At 31.5% G+C, this 25,241-nt stretch overlaps 2 protein-coding genes across 2 annotated transcripts; both read left to right on the forward strand.

The window, feature by feature from the left end:
* Nucleotides 1-11,742: 11,742 nt before the first annotated feature.
* Nucleotides 11,743-12,600, forward strand: LOC127138069 (uncharacterized). Its single transcript, XM_051064474.1, has one exon. It carries the CDS (start codon nt 11,743-11,745, stop codon nt 12,598-12,600), a length of 858 nt encoding a protein of 285 aa, XP_050920431.1.
* A 4,017-nt stretch (nt 12,601-16,617) lies between these two features.
* On the forward strand, nt 16,618-20,945 carry LOC127076330 (seed linoleate 9S-lipoxygenase). Its single transcript, XM_051017952.1, has 9 exons — nt 16,618-17,028; nt 17,420-17,706; nt 17,789-18,029; nt 18,365-18,685; nt 18,793-18,878; nt 18,955-19,062; nt 19,167-19,468; nt 19,616-19,879; nt 19,979-20,945. Exons 1-9 carry the CDS (start codon nt 16,785-16,787, stop codon nt 20,730-20,732), a joined length of 2,607 nt encoding a protein of 868 aa, XP_050873909.1. The 5' UTR covers nt 16,618-16,784; the 3' UTR covers nt 20,733-20,945.
* Nucleotides 20,946-25,241: the final 4,296 nt, after the last annotated feature.

Below are 25,241 nucleotides of genomic sequence, written 5' to 3' on the forward strand. Positions count from 1 at the left end.
TTTTGAGTTGTCCTTCACTGCTGGTCCTCTCAGCATATGATTGGCGAAATCCACTTTTTCTTCTAGATCTTAGGGATTAAGACTCCATACTAGTAATCCAGTCATGATCCAACATTGTATTAAGACTTCCAGTGAATTTAAGTGGATTCAACCGGTAAAAGTCCCAGAAGTTCCTGTTTCCCGATCCTTGCTAAGGAAACTGAGGTTGTGAGGTACTCTGCATCTGCTGCACCATTTTCATCATGAACTTCATATGCTACTGTTGTTGCTAGTACATCATTCATGCATAACGATATTCCTTATTTTCCCCTCCCTGATTGAATGTCATAGTTTAAGCATGAGCTTCTCTAGGTCTCAATGTCCTCTTGGTGGCTAAACCAAGTCCTGCATATCACACTCTCTCTCTCTCTCTCTCTCACACACACACACACACACACACACACACACTCTCTCTCTCTCTCTCTCTCTCTCTCACACACACACACACACACACACACACACACACATACACACACACACACACACACACACACATATACACACACATGCCCATATATATATATATATATATATATATATATATATATATATATATATATATATATCAAGTTGATCAATCTCAATAAATTAATACTATAATAAGATAAATCAGGCCGACAACTCATGCATACGAGGAAGAAAAGATTTACCTAGGACCGGCCCAAAATATTTTAAGGCCCTGATCTAATCTTTCATGTTAAACTCTAATAAAAAATATTGAAAAAAGAAATTAAAATTTTATTTAAATTGTAAATAATATTAAAAGATATAGTACAAAATGATTATAAAAATAAAATTAAATAATAATATATCTTTAGAAAAGTTATATTTCTTTCTATATAAAAAATATCGAGTCATAAATAATATTGTGTGATAATTTATCATAAAAATCTAATAATAAATGAATGAGTTATATGATTGATCTTTAATATTATTTAAAAATTTTAAAATAATTAAAATGGTGACTATTCTCTTTGTTCTAGAGTTTGTATAGTGAAAAGGTTAAACTATACTCCCCTGTTCCTTTTTAAGTGTCTCTTTTTTGAAAAGTTTTGTTAGGTCATGACCATCAAAATATTGATACAGTTCCGCTAAGCCACTACATAAATATCAAACATATATTTAATAAACTATGTATATAATAAATATTTAATGTATTTTTAATACTTGAGGCCCCTAATTTTTTAGACTCTGTGCGGTGGCACACCTCGCACACCCACAGGGCCGGCCCTGGATTTACCTATTGATGTTTTATGGTTGGGTCGAGGATCAACCTGCTCTGATACCAACTGTGACACCCCTAATATGACATTATCTAGAATTGCCATATTCAGAGTATTAATGGTACTGGTACATGCAACAACATATGATTTTCATAAATACATGAAAAACATGTAGTATATAACATGGTGCATACATATATAACATGTCCAAACAAAACACTAAGATCAAAACACACAACGAAAATAAACATAAACAACAGGGTCTTTATTGCTCCTCAAGCCATTTTGCCTTTTCCCTTGCCTGGTACCTGCTCATTTGAAAAATATTGAACAATAATGGGGTAAGATATTACCATCTTAATGTAGTTCTACGAAACCATAAGTCCTCTCAGTCAAAGGTTCATAATATTATTTTACTCTACTAGGGTTAAAATTCACGTGTCAGATATATATGGAAAGAAGGGTATTGATACCTATTTGGTCTCATGCAATGTGTGAATATTAATACACTTGTTATTACATACCAAGTCCACTACAGAATATGGATAGACTCACAGAACGCTCCCCTGCCTACTAGTACTCCTCGAGCTTAGGTTTATGGAATCAAATTTCCTACTAAACATTTCCATCAAGATCGGATTTATGGTGTGACCTATCTCCGTGAATGGATTTCCCTTCTGATTACAAGGATAATCCTAGTATGCCAGGGAGTCTTAATATTCATCACATATACGTACTTGATTTCTTTCAAAACCAACGTTCAGAGTACTCACCAACTCGGAGTACGACTAAGTATCCAAGAACTCAATATTAGATGTTTCTATATCATTCTAGGATTACTTACATGATTTACTCATTTCCATTGATCATTAATCAAAAATCACTCAGTCAACAAGGTTCATTATTCACTTATGATATTACTTACCCTAGGTGATTTTACATGTTAATCCAATTCTTTCAATTGCAAATCATTGTATACAAGCATGGACAAGCAAATCAAGCTCATAAGCTAAGGTTGAGACGAATGGAGAAAGGAAGAAGTTATGGGGTGGTTACATCCTGAACGTAATGGGAATTACGACCCGTAATCCCTCCAAGACACCTTCCCCATACAAAAACCCGTGAGCATTACAACTAACACGTAATGGCTCTAAGATTTAGAGTTTCCTGCATTTTCGCATGATTCAACCATACTAGTCCATTCCAAGCCCATCACACCCAATTTAAAATGCATGGAAATCAATTGTAACATATAACATCAAACATATTCACATGCAAACAATTTTTAATACATAATAAAATCATGAAATTAAACAAAATGAATCAAACCATAAACTTAAAACCCTACCCCAAAAATGCAAGTTTCCTAAGAGCTATCCCCAATTCAGAATCCTAGGTAACCCCATCTCTTTGAAAGAAAATTTTGAGATGAAGGATGATGAAGGTGATGCTTGATGGTTCAATCACTTCTATCTTGCTTCTTCTTCAAGAATTCAAGAATCTCTTACACATGCAATTAAATTCTTCAAGTTGATCAAACAATTTCCTCTTCTCCCTATTTCCTATCTTGCTCACCCTTTCTCACTTTCAAATTCTTTTAAGGATGAAATGAGGTGAAAGTATGATTTATTTCTAAACTTTGGGCTTATATACTATCTAGGTGAAATTACCAATAGCCCTTGTACTATTAAACTTAATTATAACCATGACCTCTTATGAGATTATACCTATATTCTTACATGCTTAACTTAATATTTTTCTTAAAATCTCTACTAACTATAATTAAGGCAAGTGAAGGATTATTTCTCTTAATATTTCTACAATCATACTAAAGAAAATAAGAGATATTATAGTTATAAAATCTAAAGTAAATTAATCATTATAAATTCTCAATTTTAGATAAAAATGATATAAATTAAAACATATAAAATAAAAATTATTGTAACTTTCATCATATAATTCCTAATATACAATTTTACACATATATTTACTTAAAAGAAATTGATAAATAATATTAAAAAAATTATGCACACTTATATATGACCAAAACAAATTGCTTCACATTCTTTAAAAAATGTTAGGTGTCGTTTGGCCCAATTTTTTTGTTGACTTATCTTCTACTTAAAAAAAAAGTAGAGCCAAACAATATTTAAAAAAAATTCCTTATAAAAAAATAACTTTTCTATTAAGAATAAAAATACAAATTAAGGAGCTTCTACTAAAATAATTGAAAGAAACTTTATAAAAAAATTTCGGAACATTTACATGAACATAACTATATATATATATATATATATATATATATATATATATATATATATATATATATATATATATATATATATATATATATATATATATATATATATATATATATATATATATATATATATATATATATATATATATATATTGAATTTCAATGAACACACATTATAAATAATTTTTCAATTCTTTACATCAACATACATTTTCATAATTCATAACTATTCCCATATTATTTTATTTTATCTAATTTTAAAAAAAAAACTATCCATTCATGTGCACCATTGATATTGTTGTGCAATATTTAACTACGATGGAGGATTATATAATTTGTTACTTTAATTTCTTAAGATTATTTATTTTAAAAATATAATTTTTTTCCATGAGGTCAATTATTTTTCTAATTAATGATTTATTCACTTACACACATTTTTAAATATTTACAAAAAATATTTATTTAATTTTTTTAGTAATATAGTAGTATTTTATTTTAATTTGTATTCATTTTTGTGTAAAAAATTTCTCCATATATATTTAATATTTTATTATTTTTATAAGTATGAATCCAAATCAATACTTTTAATTACAAACATTCACTACTACAACAAACACATTTAATGTCGCACGCGAAGTTGATTTAACCTTGATTACAGATGCGAGGTAACGAAGGACGTTATGAAAATTCTCCACTATACCCATCAGTTTTACAATAACCTATGAGAAAGTTGAAATGATCATTGGTTCGATCTCCAATAATAACTTTTATATATTTTCAAAACTAGCGCATATACCTCTTGGTTTATGGCCAAAACCAAAGGGAAATATATATATTTTTTAAAATATTGATTACATTGTTTACAAAAAATATTAATAAATTAATTTGTTTACAAATTATATTGTTTACACATAATATTACATTGTTTACACAAAATATTAAAGTAAAAATATATAACAAATTTTGAATCTAATTCATCGTCATCAATGTTGGATGCAATCTATTTTATATGGTTTTTGCATTCATTTGCTTATGATATAAAACAAAAAGGTTTAGATAAATAAAATAAATATTCAATTATATAATTATTTAATAACACGAACGTTGAATCCAGATAATTTTCTACTCTTACAATCCATCTTAGAGAACTTTTCCAAATTTCTTTAAATTTCAATATTTTCATGCCAAATGTTTCATTATGAAGTTTTAATATTCAGAAAACTTTTATAATATATTTTAGGTTTCACGGGGATCACTAATGACAGTGTCTTGAGCATTGATACTTATTAAATGAACAATAAATATTTGTTTAAGGATCGTGAAGAAACTCAATAAACACATATTTTATCTTGGTTATTACTCAAAACTGAGGTAAAATATGTTTCTTCGGAAATAAAAAGTACACTAAAATATGTTTTATCTCATTCGTCACATACCTCTCGGTTTCAGTAAAAATCCGAAGGGAGTCAACTTTTTTTTCCTAAAATTACATTGTCTATACAAAATATTAAAATAAATTGTTTAAACAAATTTACATTCCGACAATGGATTTTTGGAGAACAACAAATCTTTTCAAGTTCAATGAATTGCATGCATCAAATTTCTGAAAAATTATCTTTTTCAATGATGAGAATTTTTTTCCTGCACTTGCAATCCATCCTAGAGGTCTGTTGAAAGATTTCATTATCTTGAGCAAATATTTTTATGGCAAATCTTTCACAAGAAAGAGAACAAGATACATGTTCTTGCAATTTACAATATTTTTATGAATAAATTTCTCAATATTGTCAACTCATGAAATCAATAACTTATGAAATGTTTTCTTTGATTGACAATATAAGAAGATTATTCCCAAAATACAGCAACAACATTAACACCATTATATTGTGATGGATTGCAAGACCAGAAAAAAAAATATTTTATTCAAGATAGAAGAACATTGAAGAATTTTTCTGTCTTACAATCCATCCCAAAGTATGATGCGTTCAAGTTTGGAGTAGTTACATATAAGTTAGATTTATGGTAAAATCTGATTAACAAAGGTTTTTATAGTAAAATCTGACTATCTAATCCCTCATTTATGAAAGATAATTGAAAAAATATATCATTAATTTAAAAATAAATAAATAAATAAAAAGAAAGACATCACTTTTAAAGAAATAAAAACATAAACTGCATTTTCTGCAATTCAAAGTATATCATGAATTATTTTTCTCCTCGGTTATATTCAGAAACCGAGAGAATATATGATATTTATTTATAAGAAAATAAAACATGATGCACTTTGCCATTATACCTCAGTTTTTTGTTGAGTGGAGTGAAAATTTTATAATAAAATGTATTATTTATAATAGTGATTATACTAAAATATTCACTAAATTTAAAGGAAAATCATATTTTATTTTATTTTCACTTTTTTATATTAGTTCATCCATATATCAAATAAAATATTTTAAGGTATACTACCTCCGTTTTTTATTATAAGTCGCGTTGGAAAAATATTTTGTACCATAATATAAGTCGTTTTATAATATCAATGAATCATTAATGTTATTTTTTCTATTATACCCTTAAATATTTATTATTCTCTCTCCATTCAATTATGTTAATTTGTATTTTCAATATCATTAATGAAGAATAATTTTGTAAAACTTTTCATATCATAATTATTACATTTCTTAATATGTGTGAAAATAAAAAGCGACTTATAATAAAAAATGGAGGGAGTAGATCAAACGATTTGTACTTCAAAATTATATTTAAAATTGAAAAATATAAATATTATCAAACAACTTTAACTTTATTTATAAAACTTATATTTTAAACTTTAACTTAAAAATAACTTTTACAACAAAAAAACTCAGCCAAACAATATCTTAGTCTTATTTAATATTCTAAAATTGAATAAAAAATATGATTGTCTTCTCTAAACTGTCCTCAATTATAACTTGTTTCTCATAAAAATAAAAGAGCTTATGGAAAAAATAAATTTACATTAATTTAAGAATATTGTAAGTATAATAGTATAAGAGTAATGCTATTTGACATCAAATTTTACACCTACCAAATTTTATAAATATTATATTTTAATTTTGATTTTATTTCAAAAAAATATTATTTCTCATATCTATGCAATAAATACGGGTGTAAAATTTGGTATATCATTACTTATTAAATACAATAGAATTGTTAAAACCATGCCAAACATCACTCCTCATTTTCTTAATATATAGTGGAAGTTGAATTTATTATCCATACCATGTGTTATTTTTTATAAAACATAGACCATATACATGGGTTGTCATTGATACGAATCTTTTTCTAAAATGTGAGCATTAATTTGCATATCCAAATCTTACATGTACTGCTCACTATCACCACCCTACTCCCTGGGCCATTTTTTTAATGATCCATTATTCTTCCACCACCTACCAATAAATTAAACGAGAAAGAGCCATGAATTCAAAATATTACTAGCACCATGATTATACAAAAAAAAAAGTGCAAATGCTAATTAATTATAACACTAATTATCATTTAATAAAGATTGTTCTTAATTTCCCTTTTATTCATCGACAAGTGAGTAAGCTGATTCCAATTTCTTCAAGAGTATTAATGATAACTTGTGCAATTCACTTATACCTTATTGTTCTACTTCTAAGGTTGCTAGACATAGAATATTAGTTGTTTGTGATAGGAAAATTTACGATAGATAAAACTTTCAACAATCGTTAACAATGTACGATTTCTTGTTAGTTGCCTACGATTTCAGAAACAACATGTTGAATTATTTATACAGTGATAATTCTTAATGGCCAGGTTCATGTTCCTTTGCCAAAAAACCTAACCCATGTTGAATTATTTATTCTATCTTGCATAAACAAAATTGTACTATATGTTTTCTGTTTCAAAAGGTTTGACATAAGCCACTTGTCTATACAAAGAAAACTTTTCTTTTCCAGGTAGCAACAACCAACACAGTGACAACTAGTATCAGCTTTTAGAAATCATATAATGCAAACACCACAACAACAACCACTAACAATGAACTTCATGATATTATTCATAAACTAGATCCTAAAACTAATAGAAGAAAAAAAAGAAGAAGAAATCAACCTAGCTTAACAAACAATGATCTAACAAAGAGAAACTCAAATTTTACCATAAAATTGCCCCAAGAAGAAAGACAATGGAGCGGAAGAGCGGTGGAATGCGGAGGATTATGGAATTTCTAACTACGAAGGATTGTTAGGGTTTCATATCAACATCTATTGAGTTCAATTGATTGTTAGGGCGGATGATTGTCAAGGTGAATAGTTTTAGGGTTCAAATTGGATTGGGAATGCAGATTGAAAAAGGAAGAAATGACAAATATATTTGGATTGTGACAATGAAGAAAAATGTGTTATGTTAGAGACGAAAAGGGAAAATGTGAGCTTCTTAGGGTTATTTTTAAATTCTTTTATTATTCATTATTAGAGGAGGCTTCTAATTTGTTTTTTAAAATTATTTAAATAATGGCGGTTAAAACGGCCATTTTATTATAATTCACTGTGAATTTTGGTGGTTTATTTTAAACGCCACAATTAACTACCGTAATCTATACCATTTTTTTTTGTAGTGAAACATTTCCCATCAGGCTAATCCTTGGGGTTTTAGGATCAAACCATTAGAGCTCTTTGAATAAACTAGGTAGTCTGTCTTTATAGCATCCAATAATTTGAAATATCAATGAAGTTTTTTATTTTATTTTAAATATTTTTCGATATAGTAGGATAATACTTCTTTAAATATTTTTTATTTATGTTTCAACTAAGTTCTACACCTTCCATATTCACTAGTTGATAAGCTCGTTTATTATATATCTTACTATTAATGAAAGATCCTTCCATGTTTGGCGATCATTTTTTCTAATTTAGCTCCCAGCTCAAGTCATGATCTTCTTTGAATTATAGATTCTAGCTAAGGCCATAAGTCAATCTTTATCTAGAGAATCTAACTCCATTCACTACTATAAAAAATATATTTATATTTTATGATGGAGATTTCACCTCACGTATTGAAACATTGATGTATAATTTCTACAAGTATATTTTTTTTTATAAAAAAGATAATATATTTCGTCAGTTATTTTGAAAACCGAGAGGTAAACATATTTAATGTACATGCTTCGAAACCGATCAACCTCAGTTTGTGTTTTTATCTCATTAAAAGGGACGTTTTCTTGAATATTTTATTATTAATCTAAAAGTATGCTGCTTTTCACCCCGATTTTCTTTCAAACCAATGTGAATATATATATATATATATATATATATATATATATATATATATATATATATATATATATATATATATATATATATATATATATATATATATATATATATATATATATATATATATATATATATATATATATAACTTTAGCTTGTAGTATCCAATTTCATTTGTCTAAACAACACAAACAGAATCCTAACGAAGAACCCTAATCAATGAGAGTCATAAACACATACCATCTTCAAGACGAAGATGTTATGTGCTTAATGCTCTCGTTTCTTCTTCAGAGATCCAAATCATTTCCTTTTACTTCTTCTTCAGAGATCTGTTACGTCAAACACCATTCCTCATACTATTCTTAATGTTGTTGTTGTTGAGATCTGAAATCCTAGAGGTTTTATCTTGTTGTTATTGTTGTTGTTTAAACAAATTTATATTATAGGTTTATTGATATTGTTGTTGAGACCCGTTATTGAGACCCTAAACCCTAGAGGTTTAATATTGTCGTTGTTTAAGAAAATTTATGTTATAGGTTTATTGACGTTGTTGTTGTTGATGTTGTTATTGTTGTTGTTGAGATCCTAAACCCTAGAGGCTTAATCTTGTTTTTGTTGTATAAACTGATTTATGTTATAGGTTTATTGATGATGTTGTTTTAGTTTTGTTAAAAGATTGTTTTTATGAGTTGTTATTTAATGTAAGCTGTTGTTTTTGAGTTGTTGATGTTATTATTGTTCTTACTTAGTTGTTTTACTACCCAAAGTTATGAAAATCTATATGTTGTAGTTTAGTTGTTATTATTGAGTTTGAATTTTAGATTGACATTGATATTGAGTTTATGTTTTTCATGATTTTTTGTGCATCTCTCATCTTGTTCCGTCGAGTTGAGTTAATTATATCTAATGTCGATTGTTTGTTTCACTAACCCCTATTTGAACATATAACCTAGTAAATTAATTTTGAAAATAATCATATGCAAAATTATGTTTTATTTGAAACTTATCTTACACTGATTAATGATTTTCTAGTATTCGGCAACTCATCATTCATCTCATGCTGTTTTATCGTTAAAATCTCTCAAATACTTCTAGTTTTCGTTCAACTTTCTTCCATATTTGTTCATTTTTTAAAGCATCGAATCGTATTCTTTCAAGAATGAATTTGTAGAAAAGAAAGTGTTGAATAAAAAACTTGTAACATTTGAGAGATTTTAACCATAAAACAATGTGAGATGAATGATGAGTTGCAGGATGCTTCAAAGTCACTAATCAATGTAAGTTGTTCTTCAAATATAACAAAGTTGTTCATATAATTATATTCCTAACCAATTTTGAGAAGCTATATATTAAGTATAAGGTTTATTGAAATAAGCAGTCCACATTATATTTAATAAACTCAAAATTGTTTTACACATCAGTTTTATTAGATAACTGAGGTGAAAATATGGTATATCCGTCATTGAAATTACAAAACCAAGGAGGCATGTGTTTTCGCCATTCCAGAATTCCAAAAAGGTCTCCATGGGGATCGAACCCATGATCTTTTCACATACACGTCGGTTATTTTAAATCCGAGAGATAAAGTATGCACTTTTCATGACGTCCTTTGTTACCTCGCCTCTGTAGCCGAGGTTAAATGCATTTCACGTTTGAGATTAAATGCATTACGCACCCGATGTTAAATGTGCTTTTTTTAGTAGTGATTGGCATAAATTGTTGACATTCATTAATACTGAGTTGATTTTGTTTGAAAAATTTGAGAGAAACTACATTAGTTTCTAGAGGTAATAATGCATCCCGACTATAAGTGAGCTGCTAGAAAGTGAAGCCAATTGTAGTCATTTTGAAATTCTTTATGGACCAAAGGAGTTTCTCAGAGTTTCATGTCATTTCCTTGGTTTATCCTTGATGTTTTTCTTGATTAAATTAATGATATTTAAATTGGTCGCCACAACTTGTTTAGTGGTTTGAGCATAGTAAGGGAAATGATGTATGAGTTTAATTCCAAATTTTTGCATAAAGTAACCACATGACTGATATTGAACATTGTTCCTTAATCAGTCGTACTTATTGTACAAATACCAAATCTAAATATGATTTGATTAGGTACGAAATTCATAATCACATATTCTATTCATTTTTCATCGATTGAGCCTCTAATAATTTGGTGAAGTAGTTGTAGCTACTGTTGAGATATTAGATATAATCCAAGTTGAGTTGTGTGGCCCAAAGCTAATTAGGATTTATGGTTGTTACTTAGTTTGTTATTTTACTTAATAGTCAAGTCACTCAGGTGTAAATAAATAGACACTTTGTAATTCAGTTTTATTCAATTCATTAATACAATCCTTATTTCCTTATTCTCTATCTTTCTCTCCTCACTAAAAGTGCTTCAAGCACTAACAAATTGGTATCAAATCTCCAGTTAGATTCTTGATCGTGTTTTCAAGAATCACACGTCAGAGATCGTGCTTCCGGGATCATGGGTTATTGTTGATCAATCGCTGGAAAGATGAATGGAAACGGAAATTTACCAAACCCCCTTCCAACTCTTGACGGCAAGAATTGGCTTCGATGGAGAAAACAAATGCAATCTCTATTTGGATTTCATGAAATCATAGAAGTGGTTACTAAAGGTGTTCCCGTGTTTCGTGAAGATGAAATCGACGCACAAAGAACCTCTCACAAGGATGCCAAGAAGGAGGATTGCAAGGCAGCATTTTACATCTAATCGGCGGTTGATGCGGCTAATTTCGACATAATCGCTCATGCTGAACCGGTGAAGGAGACATGTGATATTCTTGTCAAGTAATATGAAGGAGGCGAGAAAGTCAAGGTTGTTAAGTTGCAAACTTTTCGACGATAATATGAATTTATGTCGATGGGAGAAGATGAAAAGATTATAGGTTATGTGTTGAAGTTGTAGAAACTCGTCCATCAAATGAAGGGTTATGGTGAAACTGTAACTGATAAGATGATAGTTGAGAAGGTAGTGTGTACGTTGACCTCTCACTTTGATCACATTATCATAGCAATTCAAGAATCCAACACCCTTCAAACCCTACAACTGGAAGATTTGGTTAGTTCGTTGGAGGCACATGATATTAGGATCTTCGAAAAGAAAGCAGTTCAAGACTTGATACAAGCACTACAAGCCCAGTCATGGAAGAAGAATGGTGGTTCCAACAAGTTCAAAGGAAAAATCGACAAGACTCGGGGCAAGAAGTCTTGGTCGAATCCTCACAAGAATAAGGTCGACGATAGAGCTTTTGAATCCTCAAAAAGAGGAGAAGAAAATTCCTATCAGAAAGACAAAGAAGAGGAAAAAGGTGTGCAATGCTATAATTGTGAGAAATGGGATCACTTGGCCAAGCATTATTGGTACAGGAAAGACAAGGGATCGGAAAAAGACAAGGATGAAGGAGAGAAACTTGCACGTCAAGATTCACATGCTTATGATGATATGGTTGTTATGGATGCATTTGCAGATGACCATGTCGAATCCAAGATCTGGTTCCTCGACTCAGGATGCTCGAATCACATGACTGGTCAAAAAGTATGGTTAGTAGATTTCGACGATTCAAAGAAGAGCAAGGCCAAACTTGCTGATAATAGCTCATTGCAAGCTGAAGGTACTGGCAACATAATTATTCAAAGGAGTAATGGAGCAAAAGCCTTGATCAAAGATGTACTTTGTGTCTCTAGAATGAAGTGCAATCGGCTAAGTGTTGGACAACTGGTCGGAAAAGGGTTCTCAATGGTTATGAAAGATGGAGCCTTAGAACCTTTCAACATCTAGAATAACTTGGTCTTGAAATATCCTCTATCGAAGAATATAACATTTAAGACCATGATCAGTTCGACTGAGGTACAATGTCTGAAAACATTTGTCGACCATAAAAATAGTTGGCGGTGTCATATGAGGTTTGGCCATCTGAATCTTAGGCTGCTCAATCAAATGATCACTCAAGATATGGTAACTGGTATACCAAGTCTTGAGATGCCCGACAAACTCTATGAAGGTTTTCTAGTCGGAAAGAAGTCCAGAAAGTCTTTCGTTTCGACTATGCCAATGAGATCATCCTACATACTCGAAGTTTTAAATTTAGACGTATGTGGTCCTTTTGAGGAGCATTCCATTGGTGGAAACATGTACTTTTTTGTTTATCGATGAGTTTAGTCGAAAGTTGTGGATCTATGTGATCAAGAGAAAGGACGAAGTATTCAAAATCTTTAAGAGTTTCAAGATGCTTGTTGAAACCAAAGTGAAAAAAATATCAAGGTTCTACGAACATTTGGAGGTGGTGAATACACACCCAAGATATTTGAAGCATTATATGCAGAACATGATGTTTATCATGAGGTAACTGCTCCTTATACTCCTCAACATAATGGAATAGCATAAAGAAGAAACGATACCATATTAGACTTGGTGAGATGTGTCCTGAAGCAAAAGAATTTGCTAAAATCCTTATGGGGTGAAGCTGTTTCGACTGTTGTTTATATGCTGAACATGTGTTCTACCAAGAAGCTGAAGAACAAGGTTCCTAAAGAAGTGTGAAGTGGAAAATGACAATCAGTGATTCATCTGAAGGTGTTTGGCTCTATGTGTTACAAGCATGTTCCTGATGCAAGAAGAAGGAAGCTTGATGACAAGAGTGAACCTATGATTTTGGTAGGATATCATAAGACTAGAGCATACAGGTTGTTCAATCCAATTAATCAGAAGATTATGATTAGTCGAGATATTATGATTGATGAAAGTTATTCCTGGGAATGGAATTCTAGTAATGCAATTGATATGCCATTGATGAGTTATGATTTCGGCAAAGCAAGTAATGATGTTGAAGTCGAAGATATTATCGATATTATAGTTGAAGTTGAAGCTGTTAGGACATACCCAAAACAATCGAAGTTGGAGAGGTTATGGCTAGAATAAGTCAGAGTCCTCACAGAACTAGAGCTCGTCGTAAGATTGGAAACTGTTCGACTAGTAGTAGCCTTGACATGTAAGCAAGGCTGGTCGACATTTCACTTAGATGAGAGATCAAATTATTTTAATGGACCTTTATATGAAGAGGTGTATGTCAAACAACATCATGGGTTTGTGATTCAGGAGGAAGTAAGGAAAATATACAAGTTGCACAAAGCGCTCCATGGTCTCAAGCAGGCACCTAGGGCATGGAATAAGAAGATCGACTCATACTTGGTCGAATTGGGATTCATCAAATACAAATATGAGTATGGTGTCTATGTTCAGGTTGTCGCACAAGATATAACAATCATTTTCTAATATGTGGATGACTTGCTAGTAACTGAAAATAGCTTGAAGAACTTGTCAAAGTTCAAAGAGCTGATGAACAAGGAATTTGAAATGTCAGATCTGGGTAAGTTGTCATCCTTCCTAGGCATGGAATTTCAAATGTCAAAGAAAGGTATAATGTTATATCAAAGAAAGTATGTCAAGGAGATGCTCAAGATATTTAAGATGGATGATTCGACTCCTGCATCTTCGCATATCGAACCAAATTTGAAGTTGGAGAAGCATGGAAAGGAAGACAAAGTCGATGCAACTTTGTTCAAACAAATTGTCGGATCTATGAGATATGTGTGCAACAGTCGACCTGATATATGTTTATCAGTCAGATTAGTGAGCAAATATACGAGTGAACCAAGGGTGTCACACATGAGGGTTGCAAGAAGAATCCTGATATACTTAAAAGGATCGACAAACTATGGAATTTTATTTCAAAGAGACTTTGAAAGCAAAGAAGTTATGGTTACTTGTTATTTAGATGCTGATTGGTGTGGAGATAAGGAAGATTGAAGAAGTACTACAGGATATTTCTTTCAAGTATTTGGTGCCCCAATCTCATGGTGCTCGAGAAAGTAACCCGTGGTGGCATTATCATCGTGTGAGGCTGAATATATAGCAGGATCCTATGTTGTGTGTCAAATAATTTGGATTAGATCTATGCTGGAAGAGATCGAGGTCGAAGTGAAGAAACCTCTGGTACTACAAATCGACAATAAGTCATCCATAAATCTTGCTAAGAATCCAATTTTGTATGGAAGAAGTAAGAACATAGAAGCTAGATTTCACTTTTTAAGGGAGAAGGTGAATCGATGTGAACTTGAAGTAAGACATTGCTCAAGTGAATCACAATTGGGTGACATTTTCACCAAAGGATTAAAGATCGACAGGTTTCTAACATTTATATATAAATTAAGAATAATTCAGATCAGCAATGATTAGTGCGTTTCGAAAACTTGGATTATAAATGGTATGTTGAGATATTAGATATAATCCAAGTTGAGTTGTGTGGCTCAAGCCCAAAGCTAATTAGGATTTAAGGTTTGTTACTTAGTTTGTTATTTTACTTAGTAGTCAAGTCACTTAGATGTATAAAAATAAATATTTTTTAATTCAGTTTTATTCAATTCAATAATACAATCCTTATTTTTTTATTCTCTCTCTTTCTCTCCTCACTAAAAGTGTCTTAAGCACTAACAACTACGATGATAAAAGCACACCTCTTAAGAATGAAGTAATATGGCTGGTGCTTTTTGTACTGGACCATGCAATTGACTAACTTCACATCCTATAGTATGTTGGAGGCAATCAATTATTGTGATTGCCAAATAATATCCATGATAATGAATTAACTACTTCATCATGAGATGAGCCTTGAGAAATCCATAAATTCCTTCCTGAACCTCTCTCATAACTTAGAGAAATCTAGACTTTTCAATATACTTGGAGAACACTATTGACTCATCTCTTATGCAAATTACCTTCCAATAGCACGTAATTTAGCATCATATGTTTTAGTTAAAGATCGATCGGAGTGACAGGGTCCTTAAATAGTAAACTAGTTATTTATTTCATGCACCAACCACTTGTATAAATCCTTCCATAAAATGTCTCAGAGTTTAGGATGTGCATAACTCATCCCTAGAAAATCGGCTTAAAATCGACTTGTAAGGTGGGGATTACCCCCACTTATAAATATCACACATGTCATATCTCTTAGCAATGTGGGACTAAATTCACCCCTTCAAAGTCAACACAATGAAGGTGTTATGGGTTACTATGAAGACAAGCCAAAGTGCCGCAATTAAAGCGACTAGGGGAAGACCGCAATTAAGGCGGAAATTTCAACACCCCCTCACACTTGGGCTTCAATGAATCTGAAACGTGGACGATGTTGGAAGCCAAACAATGGATCTAGGATAAGTTCTGATACCATATCATAATTTGGGTTGGACCTAAGTCATCTCTACAAAACCTGCTTGTAGGTGAGGATTGTCCCCACGTATAATGAATCTTAAAGGAGACTTCGATATCATCTTAAGAATATGTGGGTTGGGCGTATCTCAACCCTACAAAACCGACTTAAAATCGACTTCTAAGGTGAGGATTACCGCCACTTATAAATACAACACATGTCATATCTCTTAATAATGTGAGATTAAATTTACCCCTTCAAAACCAACACAATAAAGATGTTAGAGATTGCAATGAAGACAAATCAAAGTGCTGCAATTAAAGCAACTAGAAATGGATAGCAATTAAGAACGGAAATTCCAAGAAAATACTTGTATGTATCCATTACATCTGCCACGAGGAAAATCAGTCTATCTTTTAATTAATTACGATTTCAAATGACACATGATTTAATTTTACGTGTTATCAATATATTTCAAAACAAAATATCATAGTTTAATCTACAATGATACCCTTCTAATATTATAAAAATACATCCTCATCTAATCCTTATTATAATTCATGTTTAATTAATATTTCACGTTTGCCATGCGAAGCTCAGCTTCTGAATAAAAAATATATGGCATCGTGTTCATACTTGTATCTTCCATCTATAAATACATCAGCTTCCTCATAAACCAAACCAAGCTTCTTTCTCTATAACTCCATCAAATAACCAGTGTTAATTTGTTTGATCAAAACAAGAGCCATCAAACATGGCAACAAAGGTGTTTGGCATATTTGATAAGGGCCAAAAAATCAAGGGGACTGTAGTGTTGATGCCCAAAAATGTTTTGGACTTCAACGCTATAACGTCCATCGGTAAAGGCGATGTCTTCGACGCTGCCGGAAATTTAGTCGGTGGCCTCACCAGCATTGTTGGCGGAGCTATTGACACCGCCACCGCCTTCTTAGGCCGTAACGTCTCTATGCAGTTGATCAGTGCTACCAAAACCGATGGTTTGTTCTCTTTTTTAAATTATTCAACTTATTCATATATATATATATATATATATATATATATATATATATATATATATATATATATATATATATATATATATATATATATATATATATATATGTATATTTTTGCATGTATTAAACAATAATAAAATGTTTTAGGTAAACAAGTGCTGACACGATAGATTATATATTTGGTGTCTTGTGATTATTTTTCATGAGTTGAATATAAACAAGTGGCTGGCGTAGTGTACTTTATTATTTCTTTGGTCTTGAACTTGACAATAATAATATATTACATATTTATTGATTTTTATTAGATTACTGGCTCATTTTTATTAATGTTTTTTTTGAAATTTTCTGTTTGTGATTTATTTCTAATTTGTAGCAAGTGGAAAGGGACTAGTTGGAAAGGAAACGTTTTTGAGCAATCATCTTCCTCAGTTGCCAACATTGGGAGCAAGACAAGATGCATTCAGTATATTTTTTGAATATGATGCAAATTTTGGAATCCCTGGAGCTTTTTACATAAGAAACTACACTTCTGCTGAGTTCTTCCTTGTCAGTGTGACTCTTGAAGATATTCCTAACCGTGGATCTGTTCAGTTTGTTTGTAACTCATGGATTTACAATTTCAAAAGTTACCAAAAGAACAGGATCTTCTTCACCAATGATGTAAGCTTTGAGTTCTATAAATTTATGGTTATATAACTATGTAAGTGAGAAAATAAAATAAAAATTAAATAATTATTTGCAGACATATCTTCCGAATCAAACACCAGCTGCATTAAAGGCATTTAGAGAAGAAGAGTTGCAGAATCTAAGAGGAGATGGAACAGGAGAACGTAAGGAATATGATAGGATATATGATTATGACGTTTATAATGATCTTGGAAATCCAGATTCCGGCGACAAACTTGCTCGTCCGGTCCTTGGAGGGTCTAGCACTTTTCCTTATCCTCGTAGGGTTAGGAGCGGTAGAAAACCAACTAGAAAAGGTTTGTTTTATATTTTATAATTTTGATTTCGACCTTTGAAATATAATTGTTAGAATTTACTAAGATATGTCTTTTGATCACTATTATGAATAAAAAATTCAATTTTTCAGATTCATATTCATTGAAAAACTGATATAATTGATATATATATATATATATATATATATATATATATATATATATATATATATATATATATATATATATATATATATATATATATATATATATAAAGTGTACATTTTCACGTAACAAATGTTGTCTAGCTTGATATGTTTGACATATTGATGGTTTTGGTCTTCTAAATTTTTTTTATGGTATTTGATTCTTAACAGATCCTAAGAGTGAGAAACCTGGTGCAATTTATGTTCCAAGAGATGAAAATTTTGGCCACTTGAAATCATCAGACTTCCTTATGTTTGGAATAAAATCGCTGTCGCATGATGTCTTGCCTTTGTTTCAATCTGTAATTTTTGACCTTAATTTTACACCAAATGAGTTTGATAGCTTTGATGAAGTGCGTGGACTTTATGAAGGTGGAATTAAGCTTCCTACTGACATAATTAGTAAAATTAGTCCTTTACCTGCCCTTAAGGAAATCTTTCGTACTGATGGTGAACAAGTACTCAAGTTTCCACCACCTCATGTAATCAAAGGTACATTTCAATCTAACTCAAGTACTATATTACTATTTTTTTGACAAAACTCATGTATTTTTTTATTTAATTCTATTTGACAATTACTTGTTTATTATTTTGAGTAGTTAGTAAGTCTGCATGGATGACTGATGAAGAATTCGGAAGAGAGATGGTTGCTGGTGTAAACCCTTGTGTGATTCGCCTTCTGCAAGTAAGATTTCTTTGTTGTTGTGAGTAGTCAAGTATTCATATATTTATTTGAATCTAATTATTCAATGATATGACAGGAGTTCCCACCAAAAAGTTCACTAGATGCCACCATCTATGGTGATCAATCTAGTACAATAACAAAAGAACACTTAGAAACCAACCTTGGTGGACTCACAGTAGAAGAGGTAATGATATAAATATGTTATAGTTAACAAAAACTTACTAGCTTATAAATCAATTAAATCTATGAAATAATTATCATGTGATTGTAATTACATTTTTGAAACAGGCACTTAATGGAAAGAGATTATTCCTCCTAGATTACCATGATGCATTCATGCCATATTTGGAGAGGATAAACATTAGTGCAAAGGCTTATGCTACTAGAACAATCTTGTTCTTGAAAGATGATGGGACTTTAAAGCCCTTAGCCATTGAATTAAGTTTGCCACACTCAAATGGGATCCAATATGGTGCTGAAAGCAAAGTATTCTTGCCTGCAGAAGAAGGTGTTGAAAGCACAATTTGGTTATTAGCCAAAGCTCATGTTGTTGTAAATGACTCAAGCTATCATCAACTTATGAGTCATTGGTATGCATTCTCCTTTACATTTGACATGCATTTTTTTAGTGCTTAGTATAGGGCTATTAGCGTTGGTATACGCGTCTTTTACCATATGAATTTGAATTACGAGACTATATGACATGATTATTAATAAGATTTATAATTGCGTTACAGGTTGAATACTCACGCAGTTATGGAACCATTCATCATAGCAACAAATAGACATCTAAGTGTGCTTCACCCGATTAATAAACTTTTATACCCTCACTACCGCGATACAATAAACATCAATGGACTTGCTCGACAATCTCTAATCAATGCTGGTGGCATCATAGAGCAATCATTTTTGCCGGGACCAAATTCCATTGAAATTTCTTCAACTGTCTACAAGAATTGGGTTTTCACTGATCAAGCATTACCAGCTGATCTTATCAAGAGGTATATAACTATATATTAGTGTACAATGTACATTACTATTGGAAAAACAAGGAGAAACTTCTTAATTGTTATTGATAACATACTATTTTCTTGATTCAGAGGATTAGCTGTCGAGGATCCTTCTTCTCCACACGGCCTTCGTCTCGTGATAGAGGACTACCCTTATGCTGTTGATGGACTAGAGATTTGGGATGCTATTAAAGCATGGGTCCAAGACTATGTCTCCTTATATTATCCAACTGATGACACTGTTCAAAAAGACATTGAATTACAAACTTGGTGGAAAGAAGCTGTCGAAAAGGGTCACGGTGACTTGAAAGACAAGCCATGGTGGCCTAAGATGCAAACTGTTCAAGACTTGGTTCAATCTTGCTCCATTATCGTATGGACTGCTTCTGCGCTTCACGCAGCCGTTAACTTTGGACAGTATCCTTATGGAGGATATATCCTTAACCGTCCAACGCTTAGTAGAAGATTTATCCCAGAGAAAGGAACTCCAGAATACGACGAGATGGTGAAAAGTCCTCAAAAGGCTTATTTGAGAACAATTACTCCAAAGTATCAGACCCTTGTTGATCTTTCTGTGATTGAGATATTGTCAAGACATGCTTCCGATGAGGTGTATCTCGGCGAGAGGGATAACAAGAATTGGACATCTGATTCAAGGGCAGTACAAGCCTTTGCAAAGTTTGGAACCAAACTAACTGAAATTGAAGGGAAAATCCATAGCAGGAACAATGAGCCTGGTTTGAGAAACCGCTATGGGCCAGTGCAATTGCCCTATACTTTGCTTCTTCGTTCAAGTGAAGAAGGTTTAACTTTCAGAGGAATTCCCAACAGTGTCTCTATTTAAAAAATGCATGTGTGGTTTTCTTATCTATTGTGTAATTTTTCTTTCCAATAACATCTATGTGATGATTGTTATGTAAAATTACTGTCTCTATGTTTGTACTACCACTACTTAATCTGGGAAGTCTCATTCTCATATAGTAGAGTGTGTACAATTTCCACTATGTTTTTTCATTTTGTATTTTCACCTATATGAATAAAAAAGTTTGGGAAGGAATAATTTGTTTTATAAATTTAAGAAGAACCAGTGAAATTAAAAAAGACTAAAGAGTATCATTGTTGAAAGAGCATTTCAAAATAATCTCTGGACAGGACTTGCCAAATAAGTCTACACATGCAAGCACTCTATATATTTTTTGTTTCTGGATCAACATACAAAATGCTTTGGTAAAGCATTTAATTTAATTTTTTTCTAGAATATCTTCTCATGCATTTGTTAAACTTGATTAGGTGGATTTACAATATGTTATTTGGTTTTTTATTGACATTTTTGGCTTATGACATCCAATAAAAAGGTTTTTTAAAAAAGGGAGAATTATGGCAGTTATATCACTATTATCATTATATTACGTCAGTTTAACCGCCATTATTAACAATATTTTATTATATAATTCATTCTATACATTATTTCTGTTTGACATTATATAAGGTTTTGTTTTCCAACTTTGGATCACTTAACATTTGATTTTTCCTCACTTTACTATTTTAATTTTCAACTTATTTTCTTTATTTTTTTACACTTAAAATCTACTTGATTTTAATCAAAATAAAAAAGAATATAATAATGAACCCTTAAGCTGCATCGATTCATTCTATTCATCTCCAATCTTTATATTGCGCAGATCCTTTCTATTCTTCTACTATCCTTAAGGTATGTCAATTCCTTTTATTCATCTGAAGTCGTTCATTACCGACGAATCCTCCCATTCATCTCCAACCCTTCATTGGCGTTGATTCTTCACATTCATCTTCAAGGCGCCGATTCCATAAACCTCAGTCGGCACCACCACTAATTCTATCAAACCATATAGAAACATCACCCCTAAACCCACAGTTGCCCGATTCTGGAACCCTAACAAAACATCACCCTAAACCCTCAATCACACTATTCTCAAACCCATGTATCTCCAAAACCTGACTTCGGCTCTAATCCAACTTTCATGAAACCTCTCTCAAACTTGAGCTGGTCTTCGTACTGCGCTTCATATTCACATTTATTTGGTCCTATTACAATCATAAAAGCTAATTGCTTGTTCATTCTAAAATTTTCTTTTTCTTCTTCAAGATGAGATTTGTATTGTTGAAATTTATTTACTGTTTCACATTTACATTCCTATTAGAAATATTTATTTATAATATTTTTATGACTCCTTACAATCTTGGCATTTGAATTAATTTTTAAATTTATTTTGTTGATAATTTATCAAAAATAGAAATTTTAGTTAATTATGTCAGTTCTAACAACTTCAATAGCACTTTCGTAACCGCCATAATTAGCATATTTTTTAATGTAAGTAAAGTATTATTTCATTTTTGATTAATTTTTTCACAAATTTATTGGATTATATTTTTCAAAAAAAATCAAAATAGTGGCCGTTGTAACCGCCAAAATAAGAAATTTTTTAATTGTTAAAAACTTAATAATGCTCGGGCGGTATAACCGCCATTATTTAACAATGCAGAAGTGCCATTCTACTCAAAGTACGACGACTTTTATGACGATTTAAGACAAACTGCTAATTTTACCCGGAGACAACAAATTATATGGCGTTTTTAAAAACCATCATTCATGTAAAAAAAGTGTTTCTCCAAACCGCCGTTAATTTCAAAAATAGCCGCCACAATTACTCTGATTTTTTTTGGTAATAAATGTTATGTTGTAACCGATATACCATCTTTTATGATGTTTGCAATATACGAGGAGAAGATGATGAATATGGATCCATATATGTGACTTATAAGTTCTGTTCATTTTACTTTTAAAAAAATAAATTTTTCTTTATACTTTTAAAAGTGGAATTATAATTTTTTTTATTTTTTTCTTAAATTAAAATAAATATATATTATTTTAGATTAAAACATTGTTGAAATCGTAATTTTTTTTAAAAATTTGTATTTTAAAAATGATTTTTTAATAAAAACCTATTTTAAATAGCTTCAAAATTAAATATTTTTTAAAATTTTGATATTCAAAAAAATACTTCAATAAAAGAATATTTTAAAAATAAATATTCAAATCAAATTTCATTTGAAAATTTTATGAAAAGTTTCTTTATAATTTTTTTTTACAGAAAATTATATTACACAATAAATATTATTTTGACTTAAATGCACTTTTGGTCTCATGTATGTTGATTATATATGTTGGATCATTTTAAGGAAATTTCTTTTTTCACCATTAGGGTGTGGCACACACCTCTGAAAACTCTAAATTGCCCCTATGTGTTTTCGGATATGCATCTCCTGACGCACCTTAGATCACATCTTCCTTCGTAAATCAAGTAGTCACTCCAGTTTTGCCAAAAATTAGTCTGAAGATGCATCTGCAAAACTTTTTGTGGTGTATTCGGTTATGCATCTCTGAAAACACAATTGAGTGCATTTTAAGCTATTTAAACGACATTATTTCGGATATGCATATCCAAAAGCTTCCCTGCATGCATCTTGGGCATTAATATTGCCGGAAGTTTGTATTATTTTAAAGTCAAAGTCATTTTAATCCGATTAACATTGTCATAATTTAATTCAAACAATAATAAACACCTACATTATAGAACAAAGTAATGCATAAATTAAAAAAAAAACATCCCATAACATTACAAACATTATTATAAAAGTAGGGAAAATACTACTAAAACATCCCAAAATTCCAAAAAAAAAAATATAACTTATCGCGTATACCTAATCTTATCCCTCTGGCTTCTCCTTTGTCACCGGTAACCCAAGGAATTCTGTGACTCGATAAGAATGACATAAGCAAGGGCAACTGCATCATCGTCACCTCTCTTAAATAGCCTATACTCTACGCCCTCATACATAAGCCGCATAATATTTTGATAGATCGGTAACACATCAATAGCATGGTCATCCCTGATTCTCCAAGATCTTCCCATGAGTTGGCGTAGATGGGCGTCTGGTGTAATGACAAGGTGTGACACGTTATAGAACCAAGTCATGTAACTGTCTACATAAGACCACTAACCTGTTCCATACATCCTCTGATACTCCTATAGTACTAAATGAGTCTCATAATCCGTCAGTATGTCATCAAGATGTTTGTGGATGATGCTGTTAGGAGCAGACTCGAAGGGGGATCTCAGAATGATCTACACTTATCCAAACTGGCGCATGCATCGCTCTGAAAGAGACCTACACATCATATTCATCCCACATGGAAGCCATCTAGAGTATAATGAAATGGAATCAAAGGTAACAATGTCTCAGTGAGCAGTGTATGGTGTCTAGGTGATGTCATCCATTGTCGTCCGGTCAATATACACATGGAACGACCGCACAACATCATTCCTTCTGCGTGGGCAATACATGCAAGCATGTGGCCAATCCTCAGTATACCCTACCACATGATCAAACTCATGTATGCAGTGAAAGTGGGATAGGATACACCTCTAAAAATGAATAAGAAAAAAATAATAGTAACAAGTGTAAAAAAATGTTTTTATAAAAATGAGTAATAGTAGCTAAAAGAATTACCTTCAGCAGGGTGCTGAAGCTTGTAGTTTGCCTTGTCGTCCAAAGACAATCTTTGCCCAGCTTGGAGTAGAGGTATACCAAACAGGAGGCCCCTAGTTCCACTCGTGAATGGTCGACAAGTCGATGAAGTGTTTAAGGTATGCCACATCGACGTACGTTGCACTTTTATGCACAAACATGGACGTGCCAACCAAAAATAGGAGGAAACACCTCAAAGCATACTCCCGATGGTAGATAACCTGTAGATCATCGTCGTCGACATCATCGATAACTCCAAGTTTTCTTCATATATCTTTTTCAAGTATGAAATATTGGCATGAACATCTCTGGTACTCTCACACTGCATCATGGCATCAACTGGGTTAGCTCCTAAATTAATTACCATTATCTTATGAGCTTTATCATGTTTGATCCTGAAATGATCAAGTAATTTGCCCCTAATGGGAAGGTGTAAAAGGCAAGTCACGTCATCTAGTGTAATCCTCATCTTGTCAATGGGAAAGTGGAAAGATGACGTTTATTTATGTCATCTCTCAGCAAAAGTCCATTGCATGTCATGGCTATTGGTCTTGTACTCATAGTAACACAAGCATGTAAGACTTTAGTATCGGAGGCCACTCTGGAACCAATCGGCCTTAGGATGATAAAGCTGCAACTTCAAACATTCGCGTTCGTGTTAAAAAAATATATAAACAATATCAGTCATTGGGAATTTGTATAAAACATCTAAGGCTTAAATGCATTTTTTGTCCCTCTAGTTTGAGCATTTTAAATCCCTTATTACAAAACCAGTAGGCCTTGG

Source organism: Lathyrus oleraceus, chromosome 4 (genome assembly GCF_024323335.1).
Source record: "Lathyrus oleraceus cultivar Zhongwan6 chromosome 4, CAAS_Psat_ZW6_1.0, whole genome shotgun sequence".
Taxonomy (NCBI): domain Eukaryota; kingdom Viridiplantae; phylum Streptophyta; class Magnoliopsida; order Fabales; family Fabaceae; genus Lathyrus; species Lathyrus oleraceus.